We start from the raw sequence: 24,456 nt of genomic DNA, 5'->3' as shown, positions 1-24,456 counted from the left end.
AACAAACAGAGTCCTGGTAGTTCAGTGGTTAAGAACTAGGCTGCTAACCAAAAGGTTGGTGGTTCAAATCCACCAGCTGCTCCTTGGAAGCCCTATGGGGCTGTTATACTCTGTTCTGTAGAGTCGCTATGAGACAGAATGAACTCCACAGGCAACTTGGTTTGGTGGGGGTTTTTTGGTAGGAAACAAACAGCGTGCCCCTGCTCAAAGATGGTGGCTGATCGCACCACTTTAAATGTGTGTCATTCTCCACAGTCCTGCCAATAATCCAGTCTCCCACATTAAGCTCCTGAAACTTTGGGGATCCATGTGGGAGACTGGATCTCTGCAACAAACTGCTATTTCTGTTTATTGCCAGCAGGCCTAACTGCTTGGGTACTTTTCTTACTTGTGGCCATTGGTAGCACCATTATTTTCAGCCATTTGGACTAATTAAGCATTTAATAATTTAATAGGGGAGGGGGGAAGGCGAAAGAATAACCATTTTTAGTTTCACTCAGTTTATTTAGTCTAGAATAAAATCTCCCCCTGAGTTACATTTATTTTACTCCCCAATACTGTTCCCTACTTAAAAATTCTAAGATTTTCATTTTCATTTAAGCTTTAATATTTTTGCTTCTGTTACAAATAAAGTGATCATTTTAAATTTTAACATGAAAAATAAAAATATTGTTTTGGTTAGTTGACATTCACTTATGAGGAGCATCTTTGTGTGGAAGATGTACATGGGAAACCAAATCAATGTTAGGATCACTAAGTGAGAGTAGGGTCATACCGAAGTTGAATGATCCTAATTGGTTAATATTATCAAGCTGTAATGACCTGACATACAAATCTCCTCCACTGGGATATGCTTACGAAGACAAAGTTTGTTTTTTGTTTGTTTGCTGTTGCTGTTGTTTATTTATATGTTTAGTTGGTTAATTGGTTTGTTGGTTGGGTTTGGATGGAGGGTGGCGAGTCAGTTATATATTCAATTTTTTTATCCTATTGCCAACCCATGTATCCAATTTTTAACATACAATATAATTGCCATAAATACACAAGTCAAATTAAGCAGAATGTTCTGTGTTCTTGTTGTTGAGGCTAGCTAGCCTCTCCCCTAGTAAAGTGTAAAGAAAATTATAAAATTGTTTTGAGTCAATTCCTGTATTATAAGTCACTAGAGACACCATTTCCTTGTTCTATCCAGGTTCTAGTATTATGGACTATGATATATTTTTTAGTTGTGTTTTACTTATGTTTTTTGAGGCTATATCCAAGTTTCCTAATGAAAACTTTGTAAATACCCTAGTTCTAAGAGACTGACCTTATCTGAGGGTAGAATTCACTCTTGAAAATAATAATCTTTTGAAATATTCCTTTATTTATTCATCTAGCATTTCTTCATCCAACAAATATTCATTAACTAAATACATTGTACAGACTTTTCACTAAACCTGGAAATGCAAAGGTGAATATGGAAAATTTTTGACCTCAAGACACTTATATTCTAATTAGAGATTTTAACATGTAAACTTTTAATTATAACATAATATAAAAAGTATTCTATACATGATATGCTCAAAGGGTTGTGAGAGCATGAAGTAGGAAATGGTTTTTCTCTTGGGGCTCAGAGAAAGCTTCAACAGAGGAAGAAATATTTATACAATCATTCCACTAGAGAAAGAAGCATAGTCATAGGTAAAAGGGTAAGAAAGACCACAGTGTCTCTGAGTGAAAAATTTGGTAAGGTCAATGATATCAGGGCATATAAAGAAAATTGGTGGAAGAATGGCTGAAAAGATCTCAAACACTGTCAAGGGCCTTATAAACCATCCTGAATTTAAAGTTTAGCCTTGTGAGAGGAAGTCACATAATTTTTGAGGAAAGTATTGTTGGGATAGGATTAGTATTTCAGAAAAGTTACTCTAGCAGCTCTGAGGATTGGCTAGGGGAGGACAAGATAGAAATCATATTGAAGCTATGTATTGACACTCACTGACTTTGCGTTCAGAGATTGACTTTGTATTTGTGGCCTTCTGTGTACTTGCCTCACATGTTATACGTAAAACATTGCAATTTAATCAAATAAATTCTGAGGCTGAGGTAGACCCGGAAATATAATACCTGTATGCAACATTAACCTGACCTAAGAGTGTATTTAATCCATGTGTAATGGTATTGTTTCTAATTTGCTTTCAATATGTCTTCAGCAGTGGGCCTGATTAAAAACTGCACAGCTTGGCAAATAAGCCTTAAATATTTACTAACCCATAATACTTATCTTTGACCACTTTTCTTACTTTGACAGACGTTTAAAATGAATAAATCTCATTATTCTTAGCTACTTCCATACTATTTACAGTCAACTGATATACATTATATGGAAAAACAAGGAGACTTTGCTTTATACCTTTAAAAATTCTCTTATGTTTAAAATTTCTCTTTTACAATTCTTCCCACACTCCTTAAAGTTATACTTCTCCTTGCTACTATCCTATTCAAATAGAATTGACGTAGCAACTAAAGATATCCTTAGTATAAGCATATCCATATCTATATACTAAATATATATGTGGTTCTGAAGAAAAGCCTTCAATGACTGTTTTTCAGCATTATTTAAAATTACTACCTAACAATATTGCATTCTGCTTCTGCCCATGATGGAGTAACAGGAACTGGATTTACAAAACTGTTTAAGGTTCACGGTATCTTCAATACAATTAAAAACTACCAGATATGCAAAGAAACAGAAAAAAATATGACCCATAACCAGGATAAAAATCAGTTAATACAAAAAGACACGTGACATATATGTCGTGTCTAAAAGCAAACAAGGATATTAAACATGTTATCATAAAAATTCTACATCCATGTTCAAGAAGGTAGAGGAAAACATAAACATGATGAAGAGAGAAAAAATATATTTTAAAAATTATAAATAGAACTTCCAGAGATAAAAATTATAATGTCTAAAATGAATATTACACTGATAAGATTAACATCAGGTTAGATATGGGAGAAGGCATATAAAAAATAGCAACTTATCCCACATGAAGTACAGAGAAAAAAGCACTGAAAAAAAATTCTAAATTTGATAAAAAGTATAGATAAGAAATCCCAGAAGCTCAAAAAGTACCAAGCGGATAAATATAAAGAAAAATACAAAACAACATCATAACAAAAAGGCTGAAAACCAGTAGTAAAGAGAAAAGCTTAAAAACAGCCAGAAAAACAAAGAATTCTCATCAGAAACTATGCAAACCAAAAAACAACAGAGAAGGGGGAAAAAAAAGATCATGGTTGCAAAATCTTTTAAGTACTGGAGTAAAAAGCAACAGCAACAGCTATCCCCCTTGATTTCTCTATCCAATGAATACGTCTAAATATCGTCTAAAAATGAAGAAGAGTTAAAGACATTTTTAGATGAGAAAAAGCTGAGAGATTTCATCACTGACAGTCCTGCACTACATGAAATGTTATAGAGTTCTTTAGATGGAAGAAAAAGATACCAGATAAAATTTGTGTGTATACAAACTAATGAAGAGTGCTGAAAATGAATAATATGTAAATAAATATTAAATCATTTTGTCTAATTTTTAAATCTCTATAAATTATAACTTATTATATAAAGCAAAATAAATAACAATGTAATATGGAGTTTATAGTTTATGGAGAAGTAAAATGTACAATAACAAATGACAGATGTGAGAAGTGGAAGTACACTGCTATAAAGTTCTTATACTGTACATGAAGTAGTATAATGTTATTTGAAGGCAGACTGTGACAAATTAAAGATATATATTGTAAACCCTACAGCAACCACTAAAAAATAAAATGAGATATTAGGTAATAAGCCAACAATGAAGTTAAAATCAAATATTAAATAACAGTACATCTAAAAGGGCACATATAAAGAAGAAAAAAATCAGATTGGTCAAATAGAAAACAAATAGCAAGATGGTATAATTGAAACCAACCATATCAATAATTATACTAAATGATAATGGCCTATACATTCCAGTCAAAATACAGAGATAATCAAATTGGATAAAAATGCAACACCCAACTATATGCTGTCTATATACCTTTTTAAAATATAAAGACACAGGTTTAAAAAAAAATGGGAAAATATGTACCAAAATGTGTGTGATGCAGCTAAAGCAGTGCTTAGAGGGATATTCATGCATTATATACTTATGTAAGAAAAGAAAAAAGCTCTCAAAGCAATTACCTAAGTTTTCACTTGAGGAAACTAGAAAAACAAGAGTTATTTTAATCCTTCTAAGCAGAGGTAAGGAAATAAAAGTAAAAGCAGAAACCAAGATAATAGAGGACAAAAACAATATAGAAAACCAATGAAACCAAGAGCAGTTTTTTTGAAAAGTTCAATAAAGTTGGTAAACCTCTAGCCATACTACTTAGGGAAGAAAAAAAGAAAACTATATCAGGTTTGACAGAAGTGACCCATTATAGATCTTATAGATGTTAAAATAATATTAAGGGAATATTAAAAAAACAACTGTTTGCCAAGAAATTGAACAATGTAGATGAAATGTTCAAATTCTTCGAAAAATACGAAGTACCAAAGAGCTCACTCAAGAAGAAATAAAATAACCCGAATCTAGTAAGGCAATTGAATTCATACTTAAAACCATTTCCATGAAATAAAACGCCAGGGCCAGATTTACTGGTGAAATGTACAAAACAATTGTTGTTGTTAGTTGCTGTTGATCCATTTTGGTCATGGCGACCCCATGTGTTACAGAGTAGAACTGCTCCATAGGGTTTTCTTGGTTGCAATCTTAACGGAGGCATCTCTAGCCTTTTTCTTCTGCAGTACTGCTGGCTAAGTTTGAACCATCAATCTTTAGGTTAGCAGTCAAGCACAAACCATTTCCACCACCTAGGGACTTTGAGAAATAATGTCAATTCTCCACAGACTCTTTCAGAATATAGAAGTAGAGGGAACTAATTTTATGATGTGAGCATTATCCTGATATCAAACCAGTAAAGACATTATAAGAAAAGAGAAATTCATATAATATCCCTCATTAAAATTAATATAGACATAAAAAGCATTCATCAAATTTTAGCAAACTAAATTAAATATATATATATATGTATGTGTATATATATATATATATATATATGATAATAAATCAAGACCAGTGGAGTTTATCCCAGGAAGGCAAGTTAGATTTACCATTTAAAAATTAATGAATGTATTTCACTATATTAATACACTATATTAACTTACATACAATCTAAGTGAATATAGAAAAACATTTTACAAATTTAATGCCATTCATGATAAAAACACTTAGAAATAAAAAAAAAAACACTAGAAATGAAATTTCCTCAACTTAACAAGGTCATCTATGAATAATTAAGTTATAACATCGTACATAATATTGAAAGACTGAATTCTTTCCCCCTAATATTGGACATAAGGTAAGATTGATACTCTCACAATTTCTATTCAACATTTTACTGGAAGTCCTAGGCATTTAATTGAGACGAAGAAATAAAAGGCATGCAGATTGAAAAGGAAGATGTAAAACTCTCTGTATTCAAGACATGATAATCTATATAGAAAATTCTAAGGACTCTACATACACACACACACAACTGCTAAAACTAATAAGTGAATTTATCAAGGTCACATGATGCAAGTTGATTTTTGAAAATCCATTGTATCTCTATAAACTAACATTGAATAATTAGAAATTGAAATAAAAAAAAAATCCTTACAGAAAACATTAAAAAATATAAAATAATTAGGGACAAATTTAACAAAATGTGCACGACCTATCCCCTGAAAATTACTAAATATTTCTATGAAAAAATTAAATAAGATCTACATAAATGGGGAAATATATCATGTTTGTGGGTTGGAATACTCAATATCAATAGGATATTAATTTTTCCAAAATTGACCTATAATTTTAACAAAATTCTCCAAAAAAATCACAACATTTTTTATTTGTAGAAAGTTACAATCTGATTCTAAACTTCATATGGAAATAAAAATGATCTAGAATAGACAAAACAATTTAAAAGGGGAAAAAACGTTGACCAGTGTATATTACCTGATTTCAAGACTTATTATAAAGCTACAAATAATCAAAGTAGCGTGGTATTGGCATAAAGATAGACATATAGATCGGTGGAATGGAACAAAGAGTCCGGAAATAGACCCTTCCATATATGGTCATTGGATTTTTGATAAGCATGCCAAGCTAATTCAGTGGGAAAAGGAGAGTAATTTCAAGAAATGGTGCTGAAAAACTGTATATCTCTATCTATCCATCTATCTGTGCCTATATATCTATATAAACCAAAAACCAAACTTGTTGCTGTCAAGTCGATTCCAACTCATAGCGACCCTATGAGTAATTGGTGAATAGATGAACAAATTGTGGTACATTCATAGAATAGAATACTATTCAGCATTAAAAAGAATGAACTACTGATGCATGCAGCAATCTGGATAAAGCTCAGTAGTATTATGCTAAGTGAAAAATACTGAGACACAAAAGACTATAGACACTATATGATTCCATTTATATGAAATTCTAGAAAAGGCAAAACTACAGTGACAGAAAAAAAGATCAGTGGTTTCCAGGCATAGGAGGTGGGGGTAATGAATTAACTACAAAGGGGCACAACAGAACTTTTCTATGTCATGATTTTGTGGTATTTACACATTTGTCAAAACTCATCTGATATCCTAGAGATACTCGCTCGCATGCAAAATTGCATGTGTACAAAGTTATTCATTGGAAAAAATAAAAACTATTGCATAGACTGCTGCACATCTATATATATTTTAAAAAGTGCCTAGGTATCTTTAAAAAAAAATTGAATTCTTAGCCAATGATTATAAAGAAAAGTGCTTGTAATATAGTATTTAAATTCAACCTGTATAAAATTATACGGGCCAGTGGAAAATTGCTGGATGTGTAGCACAGTGCAGCTCCAGAATCCGCTCAGAGCCTTCAGAATGAACTGGTGATTATAACCACTCTCACCTCATTACTTGGGCTTAATACTTCTATTAACATTCTAAGGAAGGGAATGACAGAGAGAGGGGAGTAAAAGGGAAAAAAAAGATAGAATTCATAGTGGCACACATATTATTATTACTACCATGCTAGTCTGTCCTGAATAGCTATAGTAATTTTTTAAAAAATTCCCTTAATAGGAGACTATTGCCATTTATTATCCTGGAGACTAGAACAAAGCAAAGCCTCCCAGGATACAAGAAAGGAATTTCTAAATCTCTAGGGCTCTGACACTCACTCTATAATCGTAGTAGACATACTTCGGCAAGGCTGTTCACAGACACATCGCAGAGACCTTGGGGATGTCCCTCTTAAAATAATTAAATCTTCCAGTTTATAACTATGATGTGTAGCATTCATGGTTCAGAAATTAACATTACAATGATGAGGAAAAGCTCTTCTTTCACAAAGTACTAGACAGAGTCATATATAATGGAGGGTGCTAACCATTGAAAGCATGTCTGTCATATGGGCAAATAGTAAAATAGAATTAAGTACACAGTGTCTTCAAATACAGTACATAATTGTGACAGTATTGACAGCCATTTTACCTTAACTACTCTAAAATCTTTTCATCAAAGTCACTGCTACCTGCATTTAAAATAAGATGACAGATTCAGGAGTTACTAAAAGATGAAAAATGGATACAGAATATCATTAATTTCAATCAGTGTTGTTTCTCCCATAATTCTGCAATAATTGATGGTGACTCAATAAATAGTTGTTTTTTATCTGGTTTTCTATTTAGAACTACATTAAGTTTGCTTATCCAGGGGCAGATTAACCAGGAAGCACACTATGCACCGGTTTACAGTAAGCAAGATACGCACAGGCTTAATTGTGCTTACTTACTCATCTGTAGTGCATAACACAATTAAGCCCGTGCATACCTTGCTTATTGCGTAATCTGTCCCTGCAAGTTATTACCGCTGCTCTTTTAAATTCCCACTGCTGAAATCTAGGACAAGTGAATGATTTAGAATAAGAAGACCAAGTTTTGAATTTCACCTTAGTCATTTATCATCCGTGTGGTCTTGGGACAGCAACTTAAACTCTCTGAACCTTGATTTTTCTCATCTGAAAAATGTTGATATCTTTGAGAAACTTAATTTAGAAGATGTAAGTGAAAGATTTCTATCTGTCACAGTGTTTATCAAATTCTTAAACATGCACAGGAATCACATGAGGATCTTGTTAAAATGAAAATTCTGATTCAGTAGGTCTGCAGTGGACCCTGAAATTTTGTAGTTCTAAAAAGCTTCTAGGTGATGCCAGTGCTGCTGTTATTCTGTTGCTGCTGGTGTCACCAGGCAGCTGGTTAAAAATGCAAAATCTCAGGCCCCTACCCAGACTTAGTAAATCAGAATCTGCATTTTAACAGGATCCCCAGGTAATTAGTAGGAACATTCAAGTCTGAGCAACCTTGATCTAGAACCAGACCTGGCACACTGTAAGCACACGTTCTAAATGTATTATAAATTTTGAATCATCACAGCAAATGTGTGCAGGATTTAGATGGATATAACATACTTTTTTCTGTTTAAAAGTTGAGTTTGAACAATCTTGCCCAGGTGTTGCTTTTAGCTAAAGAGCGGCCTTCACCCAGGTCAGGCTTCTACTTCCTGATTAATTGAATAATTAGCAGCAGTTTCAGTCAAAGTCTGCATTATCAAAGCCCTTGTCATCCTTTTCTTCACCAAACCTCATGTTTTAAGTAATTTATTTAGAAACTACATTTACTAACTAAAATATGATTTGCTTTCCTATGTATATTTATCAGAGATTACCTTTAGGAGCTTCTTATTAGAATGATATAAACAAAATTAACACACCAAATTGATATAGTTCAAGCCAAAACAAAGAAGCTTGATGTTTGCATTAGCCAATACAGTTTTATTGTGGATACATGAAAAAAATTAATACTGAAGAAGTCTCTCAGGCAGTTGGGGGCCCCCCAACTTCTATTCTAGAAGCCTAGCTGCTGGTGGTAGCCTTTTAGGGAGTGAGAGCCCAGATCAATTAGGAATATGTATAAATATATTTTAAGCTTTCAAGTAATATGCCATAAAACCTGGTAAATCAATTAATTTTTATGAATAACTGTTCATAATAGATCAATTTTTCTATCCACTATTTTCAGAGTTATATTATTTCCTATAACTTGGTAAGGCATTGATTTCTAATTCATACTTTACACTGGAGAGTAAAAATATGAGAATTAGATGGAACCTCTAATCTCATATTTTCATTTGTACAAGAGATTTATTTTCTCTTTTGAAGGACTTCTAGTTTAAAGTGAACTGAAGCTTTTGTATTTCTAGTGACAAGTTCTCTCATTTCTTAATTTCTTCTTCATTTTTCAAGGAAAGTTTTGCTGAATATAGAATTCTTGTAAGACAGCCTTTTTCTTTTAGCATTTTGAATATGTCATCCCATTGTGTTCTGGCTTCCATGGTTTCTGATGAGACATCACCAGTTAATCTTATTGCATAACCACTGCACATGTACAACCAAACACCTCATGGGATGTGGTTTCTTGGTTTGGAAATTTAGGACCATGGGTCATCCCAGTTAATTGTCCTACTATCACGTTTAGTGCTTCTGTTCTACCTTCTAGTTTGTTGTGTAGTGCCTGGGGTCTTAAAATCTTGCAAGCAGCCATCCAATGTACAACAATTGGTCTATATTCACCTGGAGCAATAGAGGAAGAAGAGCACCAGGAATAGGAGGAGAAAATTGAATGTGTGGCCAATTGCCACCATGAACAACTGCCTCCTTTACCATGAGGCCAGAAGAACTAAATAGTGCCTGGCTACCATTACTGAACGTTTTGATCAAAGATTCTATGTAAGAATCCTGATCAAAAGGGGGAAAATGTAGAACAGAATTTTAAAATTCTGATAGAATCTAGACTTTCTGCAGTCATTGAGATTGGATGTGACCCAAAACTATTGCCATGAGATAATTATAGTAATTTAAACAAAAATATTCCCTGAAGTCTTCTTTAAACCAAATAATTGTTTAGCTTAATTAGTAAAGAATGTCTGCCTTGAGCTTTGTTCTCTTTTAAGAACTGTCTATGGGATCAAAATGACAACAGCAATTCGAAAAATTATATAGGAAACTTAGGGAACAGTGAGTTTTTGTTAATGGGAGAGGAACAATTCAGAAAGGAGGATGAGAATAGATGCACTACTTGAAGAATGTAATCAGTGTCACTGAACTGTACATGTAGAAACTGTTGAATTTGTGTGTGTTCTGCTGTGTATATTCTTAATAACAACAACAAGAATATATATATATTTTAAAAAGACCCACTGGCTTTGTCTTATGACAGTTTGACTATAAGGTGTCTATTTATAGATCTCTTTGTATTTAGCCCACTCGAATTTGTTGAGCTTCTTGGACATGTAGATTAATGTTTTTCATCAAATTTGGGAAGTTTTTAGCCATTATTTCTTCAAATATTCTTTATGCCCCTTTCTCTTCTCTCCTTCTGGGACTACCATTATGTGTATTTTGTTAGGCTTGATGGTGTCCTCCAGGTCTGTGAGGGTCTATTTTTCTTCATTCTCTTTTTCTCTAATTCTCAGAATGGATAATCTCAATTGATCTGTCTTCAAGTACACTGATTCTTTATTCTGTTTGATGAAATCTACTGTTGATCCCCTCTAGTGAATTTTTTATTTTAGTTATGTTACTTTTCAATTTCAGATTTCTATTTGGTTTATTTTTGTAAATTCTGTCTCCTTATTAATATCTATATTTGATGAGAAATTGTTCTCATACCTTCCTTCAGTTATTTAGGCATGGTTTCCTTCAGTTATTTTAACACATTTATAGTAGCTGATTTGAAATTTTTGTCTAGTGAATCCAACATCTGGACTTCTTTAGGGTCAGTTTCTATTTACTGCTTTTTCCCTGTGTATAGACCATTCTCCCTTTTTGCTTTGCATGTCTTATACTTTGTGTTGAAAAACTGACATTTAAATGATATAACAGTCTGGGAAATCTAGAAATTAAATTCTCCCCTTCCCTAGGGCTTGTTGTTTTTGCTGTTTATTGTTATTGTTTGTTTGTTTAGTGACTTTTTAAACTAATTCTATAAAGTCTATGTTGTTTGTAGTGGGTGTCCATAACAAACAATATAGACTTGATTAGCTTAGTGGTCAGCTAATCATTGGCCAGAAACTTCCTTAAAAGCCTGGAACCAAAAAGTCTCCCAGTCTTTGTCAGGGAGCTCTGTGTGTATTTTGGGGCAAGTCACACTAAGCCAGGAAGTTTACCACTCTGCCTTACATTTCAGTTTCTGCTTTTGCAGAGCCTCGAGGCTAACCAGAGGTGAGAGCTTAGGGCCTTCTTGATCATTCCTGAGCATGCACAGAGCCCAAGACATGCAAACAACCCTAAGCATACATGTGGTCTTCTAGAGTCCCAGAAATATACTGGAGCTTTTTGAAGTCCCCTTTGCACATCTAATTCCCCAGATTTTCCTTTTAAGCTTTTTGGATAGTCTATTGTTTGTTCCAGCTATTATCCAATGCTTCAGGCAACTGTAAAGTTAAACAAATATGGCACTGATTGTTTTTGACAAATGCCCCTGGGAAAAACACTATTCACACAGGGAAAGCTCCAAGTTAAATCAAATAAATACTAGCCTTGTGAGTGGGGTCTTACAGAGAACCATCAGATAAGTAAAATAATGACAGTTATCTGGGAGTCAGGCTTTGAAGGAGTTTCAATTCTGATCTTTCCATTTCAATGGCTACTAGACTGCTGGTTTCCACTGTGATATAGGCAGTGGGTTTTCAAAGCTTCTGCAAAGCTGGGGAGAGAGGAAGAGAATAAGGCAAGAACTTGCTGTTCTTTCTGAGAGTCAGCTGGTTTTCTTGAATAAGTGCTCTCTGGATTGCTCTAAATCTTGGTTAATTTTCAGAGTTCTCAAAAATTGATTCTGAAAATTTTTTTCAGTATTTTCACTGCTTTTTTGGAGGATAGGATTTTTGGAAGTTCTTAATCAACCATTCTGGATGATGTGACATAAAATGCCCTGAAATTTTTGAATGATGAGCAAAAGTCTTATGAACTTTATTGTCTTGCTAGATTAGACAGACAGACCATGTATCCACTAAAAGGTTGGGTAAGGTTCTATTTAGAGATGCCGTTAAAGGATCTTGATGGTTTGGGCAATTGTCAGATGCAAAAGACACAGTGACCTCCTTCTAAGAGTATTTTTTCATAATTAAATGTCAAACTTGCAGGAAATGTTGTATAATGATGATTAAGATTAAGATCCTTGTCTTTGGAACTAGAACATTTGAAAAAATAATGGCTGAAATCTCCCCAAATTTCTGAGTCTGCTCCTTAGTAACTTTGTAGCTTTGGTCAAGTTACTTAACCTTTAAAATATGATGATAATAACAATAATGACTCCATAGAGTTGTTTTAAAATCCAAATAAACTAGCAAAAGTATTTGGCATACTTCATGGCACATATTGAATACTCAAAAAATTTTAGCTTCTGTTTCTATTTTTATCATTAAGAATATAGCTCAGTACTGCTAATGGTTATGCTTAATACTCACCTAAATGTGGTTCTTTAAGACTCACATTCAAAATAGAAAATAAATCAACATTTTATTGCTCATAATAATTTGTTTCCTGTGTTCCTCCAGGCACTGTGGTGGTACAACAGTTGATGTCAATGATGATTAGCAAACATGATCGCCTCTTCCCCAAAGATGCAGAACTACAAAGCAAGCCCCAAGATGGAGTGAGCAACAACAACAATGAAATTCAGAAGAAAGCAACCATGGGTCAGTTACAGAACAAAGAAAACAATAATTCCAAAGACAGCCCTGGCAGGCAATGCTCTTGGGATAAGTCAGAGTCTCCCCAGAGAAGTGGCATGGACAATGGATCTCCCACAGCTCTATCAGTCAGCAAAACCAACAGCCCACGGAACAGCGTTCACAAGCTGGAGGTCTCTAGGAGCCCCCCTCTCATGGTCAAAAAGAACCCAGCCTTTAATAAGGGCAGTGGGATAGTCACCAATGGATCCTTCAGCAGCAGTAATGCAGAAGGTCTTGAGAAAACCCAAACCACCCCCAACGGGAGTTTACAGGCCAGAAGGACCTCTTCGCTGAAGGGGTCTGGTACCAAGATGGGCACCCACAGTGTGCAGAATGGAACAGTGCGCATGGGCATTTTGAACACCGACACCCTTGGGAACCCCATGAATGGTCGCGGCATGAGCTGGCTGCCCAACGGCTATGTGACCTTGAGGGATAACAAGCAGAAAGAGCAAGGAGGAGAGTCAGGCCAGCACAACAGGCTCTCTACCTATGACAACGTCCATCAACAGTTCTCCATGATGAACCTCGATGACAAACAGAGTGTTGACAGTGCCACTTGGTCCACTTCTTCTTGTGAAATCTCCCTCCCTGAGAACTCCAATTCCTGTCGCTCCTCCACCACTACCTGCCCAGAACAAGACTTTTACAGTGGGAACTTTGAGGACCCTGTTTTAGATGGTCCCCCACAGGACGATCTTTCCCACCCTGGAGACTATGAAAACAAAAGTGACCGGAGGAGTGTGGGAGGTCGAAGTAGTCGTGCCACCAGCAGCAGTGACAACAGTGAGACATTTGTTGGTAACAACACCAGCAGCCACAGTGCACTGCACAGTTTAGTTTCAAGCCTGAAACAGGAAATGACCAAACAGAAGATAGAGTATGAGTCCAGGATAAAGAGGTGAGGAAAATCTGGAGCTTGTAACTGCCAGAGAGGCTGCCATAGCTTTCTACTGAGGGACAGGATCCCACAGAAGATTGATTATCCTGGCTATAAAGTCAGAGAGACCCAAGTTCACGTCCCTGTTTCACTCTTTGTGAGCTGCGGGGTTTTAGGAAAGTTCAATCTCTGTGAGCCTTGGTTTCCTCATGTAAAAATTCAGATACTAGTAATATTTATCTCAAAAGCTTTTAAGAATTCAATGAGCCTTGTCTCTGGCACAGAGAAGGTGCTCAATGATGTTATATTTTGTTATTATTAAATATGTGAATTTGTATTAGAAGACTGGAAGAGGAGGAGCTATGAGGAGGTGAACAGAGAATGAGAAGCTGGTTAATTTTCACTGATAAGAAGAGGATGAAATTAGGATAAAAATAAAAAGGTGGTGGAGAAGTAAACATACCTTTATTTTTCATTTTTCAACCAGTGGATGCTGAGAGAGTGCCTGCTATCTGCCATGCTCAATTCTGCCTCTGAGGATTTAACATAAAGACACCAGAATAAACCCTGCCCTCAGGGAATGTGCTTAGATTATACTGGGTGAGACAAGATACTAAGTAAAATACACCATATCTAAGTAGAAGGGTTAAGCAGGAAGATGCTAAGAATTGTTGATGATGTGTAACTTTAGACAGGTTGACAGGCGGTAAAAAAAGGAAACTGTGCAGATACGTAGGGAAAGAGTAAGTGCAGATGCCCCAAGATGGGATGTGAGCAGGCAGGAGAGCAGTCAGAGATGAGCTCAGAGAGGTGACAGAGACCAGGAGACACAGGGTTCATTTTAAGTCTGGTTTGTACTGTGAGATGAGAATCCATGAAGGTTTTTGAGAACAAGGATGACATGAAGTTTGTTCACAGGGACAAGGGAAACCATAGCTTAAATCGAGAGTGTTTTAGTTACCTAGTGCTGCTATAACAAAATACCACAAAATTGGTAGCTTTAAAGAAGAGGGATTTATTGTTTTGGAGGCTAGAAGTCTGAAATCAGGGCATTGGTAGCAGGGCTATGCTCTCTTAGTCCCCTCTAGGGGGAGATCTTTCCTTGTCTCTTCTAGCTTCTGGTAGCCTGAAACATCTCTTGGCATTCCTTGGTTTGTAGATGTTATCTTCACATGGTGCCTTCCCCCTGTGTGTCTCTGCTTTCATGTCTGTTTAGGACACACCCTACTCCAGTATGATCTCATTAACTGATAACAACAAGTACATATTTTCAAACAAGTTCACATTCACAGGTAGAGAAATTAGGACTTCGACATATTTTTAGGGGGGCACAATTCAGTCCATAACAGGGAGCAAGGAATATGATTTCTGAGGAAGCAGTTGTGATGAAACCTAATTTATTACAATTACAACTTCCCATAGGATGTCCATGGTAGATATTTGCTTAGCAACTTTCTCAGGTAAATAACCCAGGCAAGATAAGAGGCACTGGCTGAATGTCCTGTATTCACAGTTCTCCTGGGTGTCATATGCTGTGTTACCTCGAGAGGCAAGAATGTAGAGAATGGAGCATAGACTCACTAAGTATAACCTGGTCCAGAAACCTGAGAATCACCACACCCAGCATCTTCACCAAGATCATAGAAGCTACACAACTGAGTGTTCCTATGTTCTCTGTTCAGTGAAGTGTAAAGGAAAAAATACTGAATTATTAAGTCAGAAGAACTGGCCCAAGGCTGGTTTGGCACTAAGTAGCCCCTTTATTGGTCTGGCCCCATTTCAGACTGTGTGACTTGTGTGGACCGCTTCTTGCATGAGTGTTCTAGGATCCTCAATAGTTTGTCCATATTAGTCTTTGTCCTGCTTTAGCTTCTTCCATGACTCTAAACTCCACATGGTTTTTTTTTTTATATATATAACCCGTTGCCGTTGAGCAATTCTGACTCATAGCAACCCTATAGGACAGAGGAGAACTGCCCCAAAGGGTTTCCAAGGAGCAGCTGGTGGATTTGAACTGCCAACCTTTTGGTTAGCAGTCCCAACTTTTAAACACAGTGCCACCAGGGCTATTTTTTTTTTTATTTTAATTTACCTTAATATGTTTCCCATCCATTTATCAATTATTGGGCGAAAACATACACATTTTTAAAAGCCACGCTAAAATAAGCAAGAAGAAAAATACTGTTTATATACAGGTAGTCTCTGACTTACGACAGGGTTCCATTCCTATGACTCTGTCGTAAGTAGGTTCTGATGTAAGTCAAATACCTCTTTTTCTTTCTTTTTTTGTTAGTTTTTATTATTAATGTCTTTTATTATCAGTAGCTTCTAAATCCACACTTTATTTCTCTTTCGGGATTGGAAACATTACATACAAACTTACAGATTTGTTTTAATACATAAATGCATACATACTACTAACGATAGGATGTACAAGAAACAAAACAAAATACAGACTGTTGGAAGTGCAATTCGTCATAACTCAAATCCATCATAAGCTGGGGACTACCTGTATGAAATTTAAAAATTACTTCTTTCTAAAGTATTTTTTATAGCTTCGCTCAACAGAAACTTGATTTGGATTTTTCTATATAATGCTGAATGACAAGAGGTTTAAATAAGAAGAAAAATGGTGTCATCTTACAGGGTTACTCTGCTGTTTATTTTTTGTTTTTTCTTTTTTATTTTACTGTTGTACTTTAAGCGAAAGTCCACAATTCCAGCTAGTCTCTCATACAAAAATTTACACATACATTGCTATGCGACCCAATTGCTTTCCCTATACTGTGACAGCACACTCCTCCGTTCCACCCCTGATTTCCCGTGTCCATTCAACCAGCTCCTGAGCCTCTCTGCCTTCTCATCTCACCTCTGGACAGGAGCTGCCCGTTTAGTCTTATGTATCTACTTGAGCTAAGAAGCACACTATCCACAAGTATCATTTTATGTTCCATAGTCCAGTCTATGTCTGAAGAGTTGGCCTCGGGAATGGTTTTAGTTCTGGGTTGACAGAGAGTCTGGGGGCCATCTTTCTGGGCTTCCTCCAGTCTCAGTCAGACCATTAAGTCTGGCCTTTTAACTAGAATTTGAGTTCTGCACCCCACCTTTCTCCTGTTCCATCAGGGACTCTCTGTTGTTTTCCCTGTCAGGGCGGTCATTGGCGGTAGCCAGGCACCATCTAGTTCTTCTGGTCTCAGGCTGAAGCAGTCTCGGTTTATGCGGCCTTTCTGTCTCTTGGGCTGATACTTTCCTTGTGTCTTTGGTGTTCTTCATTCTCCTTTACTCCAGGTGCGTTGGGACCAATTGACACATCTTAGATGGCCGCTTGCTAGCTTTTAAGACCCCAGACACCACTCACCAAAGTAGGATGCAGAACATTTTCTTCATAAACTTTGTTATGTCAATTGACCTAGATGTCCCCTGAAAGCATGGTCTCCAGACCCTGCCCCACTACTCTGTCCCTGGAAGTGTTTAGTTGTATTCAGGAAACTTCTTAGCTTTGGTTTAGTCCAGTTGTGCTGACTTCCCCTGTAGTGTGTGCTGTCCTTCCCTTCACCTAATATAATTCTTGTCTACTATGTAGTTAGGAAATAACCCTCTCCCTCCATCCCCACCCTCGTAAGCATCAAAGAATGTTTTCTTCTGTGTTTAAACCTTACTCTGCTCTTTAAATGTAGTTTTTGGAACCACTGGCCACTGGAATTCTGAACTTCTGCCAATGCACGATGATAAATTAGCACTTAACACTGAGAAGCTTATCTTTAAAGATAAGGGATAACACTTTAAATTTGTATTAGGAGGGGAAGACATTCAGAATCACTGCATATGTACACATTCATTTCTGAGAATGTTTGTGATACATGTATATTCTGAGATCTATGGTACATTCCAGAAACTTTGATGAAATAACAGAACTTTCCAACAGAGGGCCAATGGTTCATCTCAATGTATTATTCTTACTCACATAATCAAGGTACAGGGAGAGGTCTGCAATAATTAGGGCAAAAGTGGAGGAGGATGCCATATGCACAAGCCATGGAAATATGTCAGCTCTTCCAGCTAATTTTTATTTATTCTTGTTTAAAATCATGCATTTCTCGTTAAATGTCTTTTTAACTGAAACCCAGAAGTATTTAGATGATAGATAAATATAATTTACTTTCTTTGTTTAATCATTGATTGATACATACAGTAAAACTCGCAAAATCCAGAAACTGTGTAAGGCAGAAACCTATCAGAGAAGGAAAACTCAAACATTTTCCACTAAAATGAGTGATAGAAAGTGATAAGATTTCACCTTGTCAAAAGCAGAAACTTGTGAGATCCGAAAAACAAGGCAGTACCATTGAGTTTGGGCTTTCACAGGTTTCACTGTATATGGAGTCCCTGTGTGGTGCAAACAGTTAAGCGTTTGACTACTTGCCTAGAGGTTGGCGGTTCATTCTTACCCACAGGCACTTCAGAAAACAAGCCTGATGATCTGCCTTGAAAATCCTATGGAAGAGTTCTGCTCTGCACACATGGGGTCATCATGAGTCAGAAGCAACTTGACGGCTACTAACAACAACAAATATATATGTATACACACACACACGCATATATACACAAACACACACACATCTATATATACACACGCATAACCCCAACCCACTGCTATTGAATTGATTCTTATTCATAGCAACACATACACACACACAAAAATATGTATTAGTTTTTAAGCATATAGGTTTGGTGTTCTTTCTTCCCCCAAATTAGTTGCTACCTTCCTTGTATTATATTGTGGCCATAGAAATTAGATTGTATGATGTCAATTCTTTGGTCTGGTAAAAACTATTTATTCTATTATTATTGGATTGGATTCTATATATAACCAATAGATTAAGTCTGTTCAAATTTTCTACATTTCTCCTAAGTTGTATCATATGGATATACTATTTTTCAGAAAGGTATCTTAAAATCTCCTAATATTCCTGGTTACTTATCAAATTTTTTGTAATTCTGTTAGATTTCTTACTGAATAATTTGAGGTGTACTACTAGGTAAATAAAAGTTCAGAATTTTTATATTTTCCTGATAAATTATTCTTTTTATCATTAAGCATTAGCCATCCGTAATTGTAATAGTGCTTTTAGCCTGAAAATCTAGTCTTTCTTTTGAAAGATATATCTTTTTCTATCTTTAACTTTCAAACTTTGTTTCATTATTTTATCTGAGAACTTACATATTTTTCAATTCTGGATCCACCACATTTTGTCTATTCCTTCTCCCCAATTTTCCTAATTTTTTTTTCCTTTCTAGGATCTTCTTGTTCTGTCATCCATGTCTGTTCACCTCTGTTATGTATGTATATGTTTTGAAAATTTCTATCTTTATCTTTCTATGTGACATTCTAGGTGATTTTTCTCAGACCTGTTTTCCAGTTTACTAATTCCCTCTTCTGTTGATTCAATTCCACCACTGGAAGAGGCCAATGAGTAGAGTTTTTCAAGTTCCTCTTTCATAAAGACAATTGATGTTCTAAGCTCTCCACTGAATCACTTTCATCTCATATCTCTCTATACTGGAGGCCTCATCTCTTGTTACCATGTGAAAAATAAAACCTAGCCCCCAGCTTCTAGGGCCTCTATCTAGGACCAAGATCCTTTGCATGCTCCCACTTACTGTTCTGAATGTGAGTTTCATTCTCAGTTCTGATACCTGAATTTTTTTTTTTTAATTTATTTTAACCTTGACTATGCATTTTAAAAATATTTTCGTTATGTATTTTTCCAGCCTTTCTATGTGTTTGCATTCAGAGGGATTCCTCTGTATTCAACTCAGCCCATTAGATTCCTGGAAGTTTCATGCAAATACCTGATGCACATAAATATATCAAGATATTGTTTTGTAAACCTTGTTTTTTGTATTTAAGCTACAGTTTTCTCCAGATTCTTTTTTAGTTATAAAATAAACAACTTTAGAAGAGAATATATTGTAGAATAATTCTGAGTGGCACCCAGCACAACCAGCCTCTTATATAAAAATGTGATCATGTATTTAAATAACCTTTAAAATTATGTAGCATTACAGAATAAGAAGTATTATTTTTAAAAATCCAAGCTGCTTACAAAAGGAGGGTAGATTCATTTTTAAGCATTCTTATTATCTGGATGAAATATCAACACATAAGCTCATTGTTTTCAAAACAGAAAAATAATTGAGATTTTAATTTTAAAATTGTTATTAAAATAGTCAGATTTCTGAGAGCTACACAAGCATTAGTCTTTCAAATTTCAGTGGTATGGTAAACTCAAAGATGTCCCAGGGGACTTCAGCTCAGACTAGGAGAGGTGAAAATTAGGCTTTTGCCAAGATTCATCTTTCTAATAAGCAAGTACTGTTTTGTTTAAAAAATTACGTGTGCTTTGTATCTTAATTCTGGAGAAGGCACAGTCTCTGTTTTTAAGGAAGTTACCTAAAGTTATATAATTTTTCAAAAGAATATAGTTATCAATTTATAGAGATCTAAAATACCTATTTCTTAAGATATATTAATAACCCTGGAAGGCAGTTAGAATTGAGGATAGCAGTGTACTTGCGTAGGCTCCAGTGTTACAAAATATCAGGCTGATTGCTTATTTAACACATGCACTCTCTACCTCTTTCGTCAATGTAAGGGGCTACTTTTGGCACCACTTTCATAAACCAGAACTCCAGAAAAGTCCAGTCTTAGCAGTGAACTTAATTTATTATTGCCATTTTTGCTATCAGTATTTTTCCTTTGATAGAAAGCAAGTATCATTGCCCTCCTTTTTCTTCCAACTTTTTCAAACTTTCCTCCTTTCATTTAGTAAAGTCAAATTTACATTTAGTGTTTTCCAGGAAGCCTTCTGGGTTGGGCTACGTCCTGCTTCTGCAGCTTGGGTGCTGCATGACATGAGTCTCTGGCTTCTCTGTGCTGACTTTCATTTTTTCACTATTAAATGACAATTAAGTGCTACCAAGATTCCAAGAGATGTCTTGGGTCTTTATTGCTAAAATTTTAATAAATCATCTAAGCAAATATTTTAAAAACACAACAAAATAGCACCTTTTAAATAACTGAGTCTTGCTTGACTGATTTGAAGGGGCTTGTTCAAAGTTCCCTAGCATTGTAGAAATGGGATTTAGAAAAATATTTGTATCCCTCTCATATTTCAAGTGAATAAAATTGCTTTATCTCTTATTACCCACCCCCTCCACCCTTTGCAGCTTAGAACAGCGAAACTTGACTTTGGAAACAGAAATGATGAGCCTACATGATGAACTGGATCAAGAAAGGAAAAAGTTCACAATGATAGAAATCAAAATGCGAAATGCTGAGCGAGCAAAAGAAGATGCAGAGAAAAGAAATGACATGCTACAGAAAGAAATGGAGCAGTTTTTTTCCACGTTTGGAGAGCTGACAGTGGAACCCAGGAGAAGCGAGAGAGGAAACACCATATGGATCCAGTGAACCTGGTTTCTCCCGCTCTCTCCAATGGCTGTGGGAAGGACTCTGGGGATTCTGGTGGGATAGTATATGGGAACAGGTGGCTGGTCACCTGACTGTACAATGCTCTAACTGGTGAAGGAATATTATTTACAAACATTAACCATCCACATTTGCAATGTGTACCAAAGTTCTGTCATGCCCCATAATGCTACTGTCAAGTATTACAACTGGATATGTGTATATAGAGTAGTTTTTAAAAAGTAAACTAAAAATGAGAAGCATATCTCAAGAATTATTTTATTGCAAGTCTTGTATTTAAACTGTTAAATCAATAAGTTGTTGCAATTTAGCTTGCTTTCAAGCTTCACCCCTTGCACTTAACATAAGCTATTTTTGGCATTGTGTTATCATCCGCTTATTTTATAGATCAATATTTTTATTTCCCCTTTTGCTGAGGAAATGAAGATAAGCAGAAATATAAATATATATGAATATATATATATATAATATGAGTTATTAAAATCAAAAGAATACTTTGTGGCTGTGCTGTTTGTGCCAATAGACCTTGCCCATGACCAAAAAGAGAAATGTACATAGTTTTATAAGATATGGTAGAATCACCAGGGACCTTTGAGCTGCTCTTTAAATTCTTCCCTTGGCACTGCTCAGTTTTCCTTGTGAGAGGATTTGATACAGGAAACTGGGGGCTCTGTAAATGCTGTCCCCTCATCTGCTTGCCAGGAGATGCATACCTCCTATGCAGGCTACACCTTAGAGGGAATTATTAAAAAAAAAAAAAAAAAAAAGGTAAAGAAAAGCATTTAACCAGTCATGCCTTGAACTACTCTGTCCTTCTGGACTGAATCTCTGTAACTGCTAGATGGTTATTAGTGGAATTCTTCCTGCTGTGTGGAAGTTGGGAACACTGCGTGCTGAACCATGCCCACGTGAGCACCTGCCCCTACTCACACCTCTCCCCATCAACAATTGCACTTCGGAAAGCTGGCGGTGAGATGTTATTACTATGTCTCTCCCAGTTAAACTGCTCGAGTGTGTGCCAGTAAAGTAACATTTTTCTCTCACTCAGGCTGTTTTCATTGTCATCTGAGATTCCTCTTTGCGCTACAGCTGGCAAAGGCAGTTTGCAGCAAGAGGGAGATGTTGGGGGAAAGAGGACCTGGGGAAGGGGATGAGTTTGGAAGAAACAAACACTAATTTTGCTTCTAATTCTGACAATGCTGTTCTTTCTTGTGGAAAACATATTCATTCTCAGTACTTTAAAACTTGACTGCTTAAAGGTCCAATTTTGACAGGATTTGTGAATTTCAGTAATGATAATTTTGTAAAAAAGCCCGAGGCTTGCTGGAACTAGAGTTTTGGGAGAACAATTCTGCATACTTCAATAAAACAATGATATTGAGGAGTCTGTCTTTAAATCTTCCTCACATTAGAATAAAAAGTCACAAAAGGCATCATCAGAAATAAAAACTACTTGAGTTTATGGGATTTGTGTGGTTTGAAGGCTGTATGTTTGTATATGTGTTATTTATTTTCAAGGGGCAGACTGGTGTTTATAGCATTCATGCTTGACACTGTCTGTTCTTTGTTTATATCCCCCTACTAAGCAAGCTCTTGTGGGCCCTCAGTATCAACCATTATCTATATAGCAATGACTTCTTTATCTTTAGTTCCATTTTCTCTCTCCAGTTTCTTAATCAGATACCTCCACCTGGATGCCCTATAAAAACCAAAACCAAACCCATTGCCATTGATTCAATTCCGACTCATAGTGACCCTATAGGACAGAGTAGAACTGCCCCATAGGTTTCCAAGGCTGTAATCTTTAGGGAAGCAGACTGCCACATCTTTCTCCTGTGGATTGGCTGGTAAGTTTGAACCACTGACCTTTTGAACTGCTGACTTAACCACTACACCACCTGGGCTCCTGGATGTCCTATAGGGAATTCAAACTCAAAACGTGCAAAACTGATCTCAGTAACTCCTCCCCGGTTGCTATGCCTTTTTATCTTTATCCCTCTCTTAGTTAATGAAACCTCAGACTGATCCAGGAAGCTGTATGATGCAGTAGTAAAAAACAAAGGCTGTGTAGTCTGCCTGGGTTCACATTTCTACAATTTATTAGCTGTTATTGAACTTTCCATGAATAACTTTTTTTAATCTGTACAATGGGAGTAATAAAAATACCTCTCTCATAGGCTTGCTATGTGGTTTCAATGAGATCGCTTGTGTTAGGGCTGAGCACATACATACCTAGTACACAGGAAGGATTTCATAAATGTTAATTTCTAATTTTTCTACTCTACTCTCTTCTTCATTATTAAATTCAGTCGCCAAGTTCTGTCTATTCCACTAAACCTTGTCTTTATATTCTGCTCTCTTTGATCAATTTCTCCTTACCTTTTTAAGAAAGCATCCTCCCCAGCCACTTTTACTCCAGTATCACTTCTCTACCTTCATCTTTGGCAGCCTGCCCTTTCTACATCACCCATCTGACCATATCCTGACCTTGCTAATAACATTTGATGAATCTCACCTGCCCACAGAATAAAACCCTTCCAGTCATGTAAAAGGCTCTAATTTCCAGTTTCATTCCCATCTACCACTTCCCCTATGCCACAGGCCATCCCATTTCATGCCTCTGGAACTTTCTACCTGCTGTTGCCATGTCTGTCTTGTCTGCCTTTCTTCCATCTGGCAAACTCCAATCATCCTTCAAGAGCCATGTCAAATATCAGCTCCCTCTTGAAGCTTCCTAGACTCTCCAAGCAGAGTTAGTTACCTTTTGGTTTCCCAATTTGTGTCTATCACTTTTAGCCCTTCCCTCAGCTGACTGTTTTCTTCACCAAATAAGCAGCATTTTGGGGGAGGCCGCATGGTGCAATGGAAATCACTTGCAACTGACAGCCAGACAGACTTAGTTATGAATCTCAACATGCCTTATGCCAGAAGCATGGCAATGACAAGTCACTTAACTTCTGTGAGCTTTAGTTTGCTTGTTTTTAAAGTGGAGATAATATCTGCTACAAGGTAAGGACATTGTAATGCTTAAAGGTGATAAGTAATGTCACAATATCCCAGTGCCTGGCACTTAGCTCCATTGATAGCTCTATTGATAAATGGTGGTACTTAAGCGACCAGAACCATATCCCATTTATCTTAAATCCCTCCACCCTCACCCCTATACAATTCTCTGGCTGGCCC

General features: G+C 36.1%; 1 protein-coding gene across 4 annotated transcripts in view; it reads left to right on the top strand.

Moving 5' to 3' along the window:
• The window catches only part of ARHGAP24 (Rho GTPase activating protein 24), a 92,766-nt gene extending 70,714 nt beyond the window's left edge, over nt 1-22,052 (top strand). For 2 of the 4 annotated variants that reach the window (XM_004390412.2, XM_004390411.2), the window contains exons 6-7: nt 12,725-13,802; nt 21,012-22,052. In XM_004390412.2, the coding sequence (XP_004390469.2) occupies nt 12,725-13,802; nt 21,012-21,255 (1,322 nt within the window). In that variant the 3' untranslated portion in view covers nt 21,256-22,052. Of the gene's footprint in view, nt 1-12,724; nt 13,803-14,268; nt 14,783-21,011 lie in introns of those variants that run through there. The other 2 variants (XR_002822943.1, XM_023725322.1) reach the window with 2 other exon arrangements.
• Nucleotides 22,053-24,456: the final 2,404 nt, after the last annotated feature.

This window comes from Trichechus manatus, unplaced genomic scaffold (assembly GCF_000243295.1).
Source record: "Trichechus manatus latirostris isolate Lorelei unplaced genomic scaffold, TriManLat1.0 scaffold00296, whole genome shotgun sequence".
NCBI classification, from domain to species: domain Eukaryota; kingdom Metazoa; phylum Chordata; class Mammalia; order Sirenia; family Trichechidae; genus Trichechus; species Trichechus manatus.
The sequence above is the reverse complement of the archived record's forward strand: the minus strand, read 5'-3'. Positions and strand labels throughout refer to the sequence as shown.